This window comes from Suricata suricatta, chromosome 2, assembly GCF_006229205.1.
Source record: "Suricata suricatta isolate VVHF042 chromosome 2, meerkat_22Aug2017_6uvM2_HiC, whole genome shotgun sequence".
Taxonomy (NCBI): Eukaryota; Metazoa; Chordata; class Mammalia; order Carnivora; family Herpestidae; genus Suricata; species Suricata suricatta.
In genome coordinates this window covers 59291190-59303293 of record NC_043701.1, presented here as the reverse complement: position 1 = coordinate 59303293, position 12104 = coordinate 59291190, and the positions used below count along the sequence as shown (strand labels likewise).

Here is a 12104-nt window from a genome sequence, read left to right as displayed (position 1 = left end):
TGCAACAATCTGAGAAGTGTTTATGTTGGAAAGTTGCAGAACTCAGGGACAACACTGGTGTTCTTGCCTTGATGGACTACTATTCTTCCCCCATCGCCCAACACCCAGCTCCAGGGGCATGAAAATTCTTCCAAGATAGCACAGGCCTTGAGGATGGGCGGCAAACTCACACAGTGTAAGGGAGCTCAGATGATTTGGGGCAGGGAGTGATGTGAGGGTGAACTGACAGACTCAGGGGTGGGCAGGCGGGAAGGCAGGTGCTGTGCTGGTCTGAAGTTGAGGTCATGGCTACAGCGAGTGTGTGCTGGGCTGAGCTGGGGGCATGCTTAGCAGAGACTCAACAGACCCCAAGCCAGCCCCGCACTCCCGGTCCACCTTGAGGTGATGGGCATATGCAGAAGCACCATGAAAAACTTCACAAGAGTATAAGCTGGGAAGATTTATACCTGAGCACATATGGTCTATATGTTAATCACTTAAAATATGAATGTGCTACCCAATTCACACAAAATAAGCATTTGGCAGAGGATTGAAGTCTTAATCAACTTGTTGAGCACAATCCCTAAGTGTTCTTGGCTACCACTAAGTAGACTTGGTTGATGCTGAGGGAATCAAGGCTGAGAAATAAATAATTATGAAAGAAAACAGGAGAGTCCTGATCCACCACTTTGCGCCAGGGATCTACTATCACAGATTTAGCCCAAGCAACATTCATAGACAGAGCAATAAAGCAAACTTTTGGGAGAATATCACAATGTTGAGTTGCTACAATGTACTTTCAACAAAACATTTCTCTATTAAAAAATAACAACACAGTCAAAGAATTAGAAAAATATGATTATTAATAAGGGGATATTCCCCCACAGCTCAGTACAAGCTAAACTTGTGTGTCTGGATATTTTCTTTAGCAAAAACTCCAGTGCCACTATTACAAATATGTTTAGAAAAGATACAAAATCATGTTTAAAGAATTAAAGGAAAGGATGAAAACCAAAGGTCAACAAATAGATAAGTATACCAAAATTATAAAAAAGGATAGATATTTTTTAAAAATCTATAATGGAGAAGTTTTATACCTAGAGTGAAATGTTCACTAGAGAGCTTTAAGAGAATATTCAACTTGGCAGATCAAACACTCTTAATATATATATCTGCTATATATGCTACATATGTAGTCTCTCTCTCTATCTATATATATATGCTACAAATATATGCTATATATATATATGATATATATGTATGCTATATATATATATATATATATACACCAAAGTAAAACAAAGTCTCACATACTGTTGGAGGGAGAGTAAAAAAGTATATCAATTTTGGAGAACACTGGAAATTACTTAAAACTTAAGCAGCAACTCACCAAAAGACCCAGCAAATCTCTCCCAGGTATCTATCTAAGAAAAATAAACACAAATGTCCCCACAAAGACAGGCACTTCCAAGTGGATTGATTGATCATCACAGAAAACACTGGCAAGAATTCCAGTATCCATCTGTTGGTGAATTAACAAAACGCTGTCATCCATACAGTGGAATAGTATTCTGCAATACAAAGGGACAGACTACTTATGCATGCTATGACACGAATGACCCTCAACATCATGATGTTAAGTAGAAAAAGCCAGAAGTAAAAAATTACATATTATTGATTTAATTTCTATTAATTATCTGGAAAGGACAAATTTACAAAACAGAAAGCCAATCAGTGGTTAATCTAGGACTGGAAGTAGGAGCACAGATCAACTGTAAATAAAGAAAATCTTTGGATAATAAAATTGCTCTACAATTATATTGTAATGTTAATGTTGGTTCAAAAAGTATCAATTGACTAAAAACCATGCAATCACACATTTAGAATGATGAAATTAATGCTGTGCAAAATTATACCTCACTAAAACGGTTTGCTTGTTGCTTCTTTTTTAAATTCAAGGTTAGGCAATATCCTCAACTATGATGTTTTTATACATTTCAAAGTTTTTATTAAAAATATGAAAAATTGTGCTTCAAATTTATTGGCTATATAAAGGGTGTCTTTATAACTGATCACTAAAGGAAAAACATTTCAGAGAGAGGAAAGGCATTTTTAAAAAATGTTTATTTATTTTTGAGAGAGAGAGAGAGAGAGAGACAGAGTCTGAGTGGGGGAGGGGCAGAAAGAGAGAGAGACACAGAATCTGAAGCAGGCTCCAGGCTCTGAGCTGTCAGCACTGAGCTGGATGCCGGCTAGAACTGATGAACCAGGTGATTGCGACCTGAGCCGAAATTGGATGCTTTACCTACTGAGCCATCCAGAGAGAGGAAAGGCATTTTAATAATAACTACATGGGGAAGCAGGGTGATGGACATGGAGGAGGGCACTTGTGTGGAAGAGCACTGGGTGTTATATGGAAACCAACTTGACAATGAACTATAAATAAAAAATAATAATAACTGCATGAGGACATAAAACTCAGCCAGTCCCAGACATCCAGCATATGTGCTGGTTACTTTCAGAAGGTGTCAGATTCCTATTTCAGTTCATCCAGATTTATTAGCACAGATTATATTATGCAACATCTTCATTTTCAGTGTCTCCATGAATTAGGTGACCAAGTACCTTTTCCTCAGCATCACGGCTGGTTCACGTCCGCCGTGTGACCACACGTGACCTCTTCAAGCCAATCATCTGACTGAGGCTTGTGCTTCCTCATCCTTCCACTGAACACACAGGTGAGCAGCAGGTCGTGGTTAGACCCACAGGCGGACCTGCAAACAAGCCACTTTTATGTCTTCTCAGAGCACATCTAACAAACGGTGCTAATTTTCCAAATCTCTAGGTTATTAAAATTAAAGTGACTCCTTTATAAGGAAAAATGCTAACATTTAAAACTTTGGTGCTTCTGATGTCTTTCTTTCTCCCTTCTTCTCATTCCTTCCTTCCACAGTTATAAATCTACTACGGGCTAGCACTGCCCTGGGGCTGGAGAAGGAAAGTCAAGAGCAGGCAAGCAGACACTAGATGCCCTCTTGTCCCCGAGGTGCCAATCAGTGCGGTGTCAGCCCAGGGCAGCAGAAGCTGTGTCATTGTTAGCCCCTGGCCTAGTGAGCAAGCCCTGCTTTAGAGGGAAATTTTATGGGGGTGCCTGGGTGGCCTTACGTGTCCAACTCTTGATTTCAGGCTCAGGTCATGATGTCAGGCTTTGTGAGACAAGGCCCATGTCGAGCTCTGTGCGGATACTGACAGTGAGGAGCCTGCTTGAGAGTCTTTCCTCTCCCTCAGCCTCTTCCTTGCTTTCTCTTTCTCTCTCTCAAAATAAATAAACACTAATAAACTATACAAATATAATTTTAAATGGATACAATATATTTCATGGAAATATAATAATTATTTAACTTTTATTCCACTCTCAGACATTTGTTTCTTTTTAGAGGAAAAATGTACATAATGGAAAATAAGTATTAGTTAATCAAAGATATTTCCTGAAGAAATAGCTATAGAATGTAATGATAGGGTCAAATGTGCATTTGTGCAGATCAGATCAGCTCTGTCTGTTTATTCTGAGAATGGGCCAAATGACAGAAGTGCCACCAGGAGGCTAGCTTAATGAGAAAGAGTCTCTTAAGATGGAGGAAGGGCTGAGGAGAGTCTGCATTCTGCCCTTGGGACCCAAATCTCAAGAACCCAGTGGTGTGGTCACAGTTAGAAAATTCTCTTTCAGTAGTGAAGTGCCAAATACACCAAGCACACAGATAATCCTGAGTTGGGTGTCGGTGTATAATTTACCCTGAGAAAGAGCTCTTTCTCACACATGTTCGCCTGAGCAGGTATCATGTGGCCCATGTTCATGGAAGCCAAGGATCATCCAGAAACTGGCTCTCAAGCACAGACCAAGAGGAGTAAAGTCTGTGGTGTGAATGATCTGTGAATTCCATCTGTGAAAGCCTGATCTGTGACCTCAGGAATAGAGCTTTTTCTCCAGGCACTGAACACATTGGATCTCAGGACTGGGCCCCCTCTCCGTAGTGTGATTGGGTTGGTTGGGGGTGGGGACGCTTGCTGTTTGTCCTCAGGTGGCTGTGTAGTCCTCCTCTGCTCAACCCCCAGGACACTTCTACCTCCTGACCTCCTGTACATATCTTCTATTGAGCCTTGCCCAGCTTGACTCTCCAGTCATTTGTCCCTGTAGAGAGACTTAGATTCAGTACATGATACATAATTACACGGTGGAACTCAGGGCTTCCATGTGTCTGTGCTCTTGTGAGGAAAGAAGCCCCTTGTTGTTGCCCCGTCTAACCTCTACCTGTGCTAAGAGTTTCACATGCTCAGGTCTTGTGTCACTCTGCTTACACTGAGAAAATGAGACTGAAAGTACCACCTCAGTAAATCACACACCAGGGAAAAGTACAGATCCTTGATGGATGTCACGATTACCTAGGGCTACAAGTTTGTGGGCCGTTTCCTTCAGAACAGTGTCATCAGAGAAGACTGAAGGAGTAATGTCTCAACAGTCCTGTCATACAATTCCCAACTCGTGAAAGAGCTACTTGAAATAAACTATTTTAAAACAGGGGAATCCCTCACCCACAGCCCAGGAGTATGTTTGAACGCAATTGTATGCATGTGCAGATGGATATTTTCTATCCCTTAGCTGTGGCCTTTTGGAAGCGAGCAATATTGGCTGTGGTTTAACTGCCCTTATTTTATCTGACAAAACCTACTACCGCTTGCACAGCCCCAACCAGTAGGGGCCGGTTTGACTTCAAGCATTTTCCATGAATCAACCACAGTTGACAGAGCACAGAGACAAGAAAGGCCTGAGAAAATAAAACACCATCACTGCGCCAGCACCCTCCTGCCCCCCTCACTGTCCCCTGAACCACCACCCTCCCTGCTCTCTGCACCTGCCAGTCCAGGGCAGCCCAGGTTGGGTTGGGGAAAGAGGGGTTGAGGAGCTGGAAGTCACAGGAGACCCTGGCTAGGAGGGCCCATCATTGAACTCAGCCCACACAGCTTCTGGTCATTTGCTAGTTTCCCCTTGCCTCTGTGCTTTCTACGTGCAGAAACAGTTCCAGATCTGTCCTAAAGAGGCCCAGGCATTTGTCCTAAAGAGGCCTGATCAAATTCCCAAGAATCAGGAGTGGATTGTATCCTTGTATCTGGTAGGTCTTGTGTTGTTTCCACATGGGAATCTCTGCTTGGTTTCCAAAAGCCTCTGTTCCCCAGAAACTGAATCTGATTGTAAATAAACAAAATATCTTTCCCAATTTTCAATGAGAAATTATTTTCATTCTAACATATAAAAGTTTTTACTTTACTTGCATTAATTAGCAAAAATAGAAAAATATACCATTACTTATTTTACCCACCTATCATACACTGAACATTTTTTATACCCATGTGTGTAGAAACACACACACACACACAAATAAAGGTGTGACACACTTGTTGGTGTGTGTGCATGGCAGCATGTGTCATCTGTTGTTTCTAAAGCAGAGCTGCCAATGCTAGATGCTGACACTGTGGACGATTTGCAGGTACCCACGATAACAAACTCATGTCATCCACACAACTCTAGGAGACCGCTCTCTATAACTCCATTTTACAAATCAGAAAATTATGGCACAGGGAGTTCAAATGTTTATAGATGCAAGATTCAACCTACGCATGTGGGGTTCAGAGTTCAAGCACATAAAACCTCTACCTTTTTGGTGTTAGTGCAGCTCTTAGGGGGTTCTTGTGACATCAGGAATCATGGTGCACATGAAACATTGCTCCAGGTATGACACACCCACCAGTCACATGACATGTTGCACTGTCCTCACCAGAGTGTCTTAAAGCAAATGAGTCTGGACCTTGGAAGGAGAAATAACCTGGGCACCTTCACTGGCTGTGGCTCCCCTGCAGCCAGCGCCCCAAAGAAGGCATCATAAGGACTCTCTCAGGGAAAGAACTCTAACTGTGGAATTGACCATGATTACAACCAATTTTGAATTTGAAGCTTCAGTTGCCATGTTGTCCCTTACTTTGGACTCTCAGTTAGATTTGATCAAATGAATGGCCACAGAGGCAAAAGTAAATGTTTGATTGTTTTTTATTGTGCCTGTTATGAGAATCAGTACAATGTTCAGGTAGCAAAGATGGTGCCTTCCAAAAATGTAAAATAAAAGGTCTCCAGGCAGTTATCTGGATAAAGAGTCCCAGGAGATGCTAGGGAAGCTGCATGCTGGCTATACTCAGAGGCGAGGGTGCTGGGTGGCTGAGGAGTTGGTGAACAGTAAGAAGAGAGCGGTGACTAAACCCCCATGGATGCCCCCCAGCCCTGCTCCTGAGTCACAGCAGAATTTGTTCTTGGTGCAGAGTGACACTTCCTGTTTGTCCAGGGGTTTGTAAACCATTCTTCAATAATGACACAATAAGAAAAGATACATGTGAACTGAGTCAACCCAGTTCTAGAAAGAAAGCCCTGCTAGATTCTCAGTAAACACTTTTAGCAACAATAGCCAGTGGAGAAAAATGGACACTTGTGCCACCATCTATTTAGGAACTCTTCCTGTTGTCACAGAGTGCTGGTCTCCCAGGCAGAAAGATGGCAGTGAGGATGGAGTAGATCATGCTCTTGACCAGGAGGAGGAAGTAGGTGTAGTAGGCAGAGGTATTCATGAGCTGCAGCTGCAGAGGGTCTAAAAGAAGCCATTGATTAGTTTTACCTGTTCTTTTGAAAGGCTAGGACTTATGAATGGGAAGGGGATCACATTATATATATCAGAAGACCTGGGTTGAATGACACCCTCATATCATCATAACCCAACAGTAAACATCTATACCCCCAGCACCACTACTACCACCACCAACACAAGCCAGAATCCAGCTTGCAGGCCATGTCATTCAATGACCTCTGTGAAATTCACTCACAATATTCCAAGCATTAAAGGTGAAGTAGCATTAAATGAATGAATCCAAAGGGAAAAAAGCATTGGTGATAAATAGCTCTTAGCACTTCTTCATCCCGACTATGTTATCAGGCAAGAATAATAGCCAATATCCATTAATTTTAAATAACCTCTATGATTATATTTTCATTCCCACTTTTCAAATAAATTGAGTACAGAGAAGTAATTTGCCTGAAGTTATACCATTATTAAGACCCAGCAACATGAAGTTCAAGCACATATTCTCCGCTACTCTGTAATTCTACATCTCCACACTCAGTAAGTACCAAAGGTATCAGATAATTAAGAATAATATATAAAGTTGACTTGTTGGTTTAGAAGCATTTTAGCCATTACATGTTGTGCTTTCAGTGAGATTCCTAGGAACCCATGGAAATTTGGTGATGTTCATAGTGAGGGGAGTGAAAGGTTTTTCTTCAGAGGGCTTTATATAAAATGGAAGAAAGGGGTTAATCCAAATTCTCTCAAACTTTAGGATTTTATGGCTTATTCACCTGTCTTTCTTGAATATCTCTCATTGTAGCTATGATTTTATAAGACAATAGGATTTATTAGCTTTTGAAGTTTAGAAGGAAATATATGATATCAAAAAATAATTGATATCACTGATGGTGGGACAGACAGGTTACTCCATGAATCACAAGGCTGAATTTGTTCCTGTGGAAATTTCCCTTATTTGCTATATCTGTAGAGGATCAGAGCTCCAGAATTGTTACCTGTTGGTGTGGAAGGGACCTCAAGTGGTGATGTGCTCATAATTCCTTATCCTTTGTCAGATAATATGTTAGTCAAGGTCCAGAGGGCTTTTGATACTGGACATGGAGGGCAGATGGGCAGGGCTCGAGCCAACGCTCCTCATCACTTTCTTGGTGCATATGTCAGGAGAAAAGGACAGAAACTAGTACTTACAATATGTCAGCTAACTGAGATACGCCATGCTAAACATTTCACATATGTGACCTGATGTCCTCAACAACTGAGTTGGGTGTTACTCACGTTATTCCTGGTTGCCACAGAAAATTTAAGTAAAGTACTCATATTCACGCAACTAATAATTAAAAGATGGGTTAAAATCCAGTCTGTGGCACTTGAAGTCCTGCACTCTCATCTCCTCCCCAGGTGCGCAGCCTGTCTCAGGGCCTTTGCTTTGGATTTATGGGAAGAATACAATCTGAGTAAGTGTATGAACTTTTGATTCAGATGGCCTGGGTTGAAGTCTCAGCTCTCCCTGTGTGGCAGAGTGCCAGGGACATAGTTAATTTTAGCTCATTGCCCTCATGTGTAAAATGGGAATAAGATACTCACAGTGAGTACTAAGAGAATTAAACAGAATGCACCGACAGTACACACAGCACCTTCTGTACAACTCTCAGTGTCAGTTCATGTTATTAACTATGAGCAAGAACAAAGACTCAAAAAAAATCTAAAAACAACTTGATATCATGTTTTCCTTGATCAGTAGAAGCAGGGGGCACAGAAATGAATGAAGTCCGTTGTTGAAAGACTTCAGAGGCCCTCGTCGCACCCCTAATTTATATTCTTGTCATTCCAATACCAGCACTTACTGTGTGAAGATGATGCCTGGAAAATGAAGGACTGACTTAAATTGTTACTCAGTCTATTTTGCAAGATCCTGCCATTGTGAGGTTTCTACCTGAAGCCAGGGAAGTCCAACAGTTAAGTTGATCAGGAAGAAAAAATTCTATAGCATAACATAAAAGAAAACATCTAGAAAAACTTATCATTTTCATCTCTCAGAGAAGTTTTTGTAGTTAATAGCAGTGAGCTCTAGAAGAAATGAGAGCAAGTGTTATTTGATTGTTCATATCCATTATTTGACATGTGTCTGTGTTGTGAATGGATAGATAGATAGATAGATAGATAGATAGATAGATAGATAGATAGATAGAATTCATCATCAGAGAGGAGAGAGTCATTATAAATATGAGTCCCACAATTCCAGAAATGGTTGATCTTATTTTATGTAATTCAGCCAATCAATTCATATATTGTATTTCTGTACATAAAGCTGTTGAAATTCATGAATGATGCATTTTTTTTTTCTGACAACTGGAAGGTATGTCTAAGACCACATTGTTTTCCTACTTCCTCTAGCTCCTAGCACAGTGCCTGCTGTAGGTGTTCTATAACTACTTGTTGAGTGGAGAAATAAGCAGAAGCAGTAGCTGCTGCATAATCCTCAGCACTCACTGCTGACCTGAAGAGCGGCTACCAAACAAATTCGTCCAGCCCTAGAATCCACAACAGAACCTTACATGTTGTAAAGAGTCTATCCTAGGTAAATTTCCCATCTAAATCAAAGAAAGCAGCCCTACTGTTCAAATCTTACATGCCCTGGTATCCCTAATTCCTGCACATGAGTTTTGAGAGTGATTGCATTTCTGAACATGACAACAATACTAATGAAAACCAATACACATTGAACGATTATTACTATGCCAGGCACTGTGTGGAAGAGTCACATGCATGTATTTCTTCTGACCAGTCACACTGACAGGAGTTGAAGTTGGAAGACTCCATGTTAGACCAGAGGAAATAAGGTGTAGAGACTCTAAGTAACGTACCAGGAGTCCTACCTTGACTCAAAGGGATGGCTGCAGGGGTTTACAGGAGCTAGTGCGTGAGGAAAGTTCCTTGTAAAACAATCCATTGAAATAGAACATAACTCCTCATTGTGGGCTCTCAGACAGCATCTCTTCCAGTATTTTAATTATTCTTAACAAAGAACTTTTTATTGCAGAAACTCAGCATTTCAGCCCCTTTCTTTGCAAGAATAGAATGACAGGTCAAATCATACTGATAGCTTTCTGAATATATAAAACCTAAAATGAGGGTTATATTTACCTAGAGCATTTTTTCAAAAAAACCCACATGCCTACAAAGACAAAATTCCTTAAAAAGACCATTGATCCTTGGATGCAGAAAGAGAGAATTGCAAAGTAGTTTAGATTTATTCTTTTTCTGCTCCATGTGACTTTGTCCATATACACATGGTTCTGGTATACAATTTTATACACTCTACAGAATCTAATTTTGGACAGTATTAAAACAATAGGTTTGAGGAATACGCTTTGTGGCAAATCTCAAGAATGAAAATGTTAGAATAATTAAATATTAAAAGATTCTCAAGAGCTGACTTTAAAGTGACTTAATAGTCTCTTTCTTTTCTATGCAATGACTTTTCTCATCATATTGGGCACCTGAAGCTAATATAGCACTGAATAACTAACTGGAATTAAGATAAAAATTTCCAAAAAGATAAATAAAAATGTTTTATTACCATGCATTGATTGACAGAAAGACCATAAGGTAACCATTTTCATAATAAAAACTGTATGTATGTCTTACGTCCTCTTTCCCAACCTAGGTTGGTTGAAAACTGACCACATGAGTTTTTGTCTCTCTTCAGAATCACTACACTGTTTTGTGCTTTCATGTATATACATGCATACATAAGCTTTTATCAAAAACAAAGCAACAAACAAAAACTTACAAGAAATAGTACTAGAAATCTGCTGTAGACTTGCAGTAATAGAAATGTCTCATTGCCTTTGTTGCTATGAGAAGACCTTGGGAGACTGTCATTGCAGAAATAACTACCAAGTGAAACATGTCATCATAACCAGGAACTTCTCCCTTACCATTGTCATCAACAGCGAGCTTTCTATATGATTTATTTTTCTCTGATCACTAGAAAAATCAAAACCTTACAGGACACTTCATTTGAGTGGTTACATTAAAAATATGTTTTACTCATGTGCTTTTTTTTCTGTGTCTTAGCTGTAGAAATAAAAATTAGGGGTGATTGTGTGAGCTTACATCAGTGTGTTTCAGGAAAAGGTATAAGTAAATACAATAAATATATGAATAAATTCATCCATGTCGTGTTTCCAACAGCAAGGATTATCAGGATAATTTCATTTGCTCTTATCATAGCCCAGATGAAAGGTAAATGCTTATTCTTAAGTTGATCATTGGACAAACTAAGAATCTGTGAAATAACAAAAATTCAACCAAATAATCTTAACGCTCTCACTGGCTGTATTAAATGATGCATTAATGAACTGGGCAGCATTCTATCCAGAAAGTAGACAGGAGCTTCAAAGGGCTACAGAAAAGAGGTTTTTCAAGATAGAGAAGGAGTGAAAAAACTTGTTAGCAAAGAATCCATTGTTTTAGGCAAGGTCACCCTCTTAAAAAGAACAGAAGGGGTCAACCAGTAAACTCCCTAGTGTGGACCAGAAAATCCATGTCCACTGGCTAAAGGTTACACTTCTGGGTGTTGAAACTGCAGATGGGCAGGTATGAAGTTTTGGTTTACTGGTTTGGGGCCTTGAGCTAAGTGAGGCCATATTGAGCCTGTGGTTTTCTTTTTAATAACGCCTTTTTTTTTTTTCAGACTCTTAGCTTACGTGCTGGATGGTATCAAAAGAGAAGGCATTAACACCACTCTCAGCACCTGCTCTGAAGGTCTCACAGTTTTTGTGGTTCTCTGGGAAATAGTCACCCTTGTGATGGCCACAGGTAACCACTTCCAGTTCACAATTTTTCAGCTGGTCATTCTGTTCTTTTCAGTTTTGTTTGTTTGTTTGTTTGTTTGTTTATAATGTTCTAGACTTAGAGAGATCATTTGTTTGTAGGTTACCAGCTCTGTTGCATTTAAATATTTTGAGAGGATACCACATACCAGGCAGATAATTATGATTACTATAAACTTGATCATTCCTCATGTTTGGAGAACAATTGGAAGTCATGATTCCCAAGACTCAAAGCAATTAACATCAAATAAATAATAAAGACCCTGTGGAAGGAGTCACTCTTGTAAGCCAAGTGGCTTGCTCCATGATCTGAGGTTGAGGTATACCTTCCCCAGAACTAGGTTAATCAAGGAATAGCAAGCAGTGTTGGCTATAGTGCAGACCCAGCCTTGCTCAGCTAAGAGACCATCAAGGGCTGTCTTATTTTTAAGCATTACTTTCACCAGAATCTAAGGGTTTTTGTTGGACAGCCATTGCTTTAGCAAGATATTCTGCAACAATTTCAGAATGAAGTCTTGATCATATCCCATGTCCATGTAGCCTCAACCAGGGAAGTAGGGCCCAGACAAAGGAGTGAATCCTGCCAGTGAAAGCCTCCAGGTAGGTC

At 40.1% G+C, this 12104-nt stretch overlaps 1 gene segment (V, D, J or C); it reads right to left on the bottom strand.

The window, feature by feature from the left end:
* Window positions 1-6495: 6495 nt before the first annotated feature.
* LOC115281484 overlaps window positions 6496-12104 on the bottom strand; it is a 25013-nt gene continuing 19404 nt past the window's right edge. The window contains 2 exon segments of the C gene segment in view: window positions 6496-6669; window positions 8682-8726. Of these exon segments, the coding sequence occupies window positions 6526-6669; window positions 8682-8726 (189 nt within the window).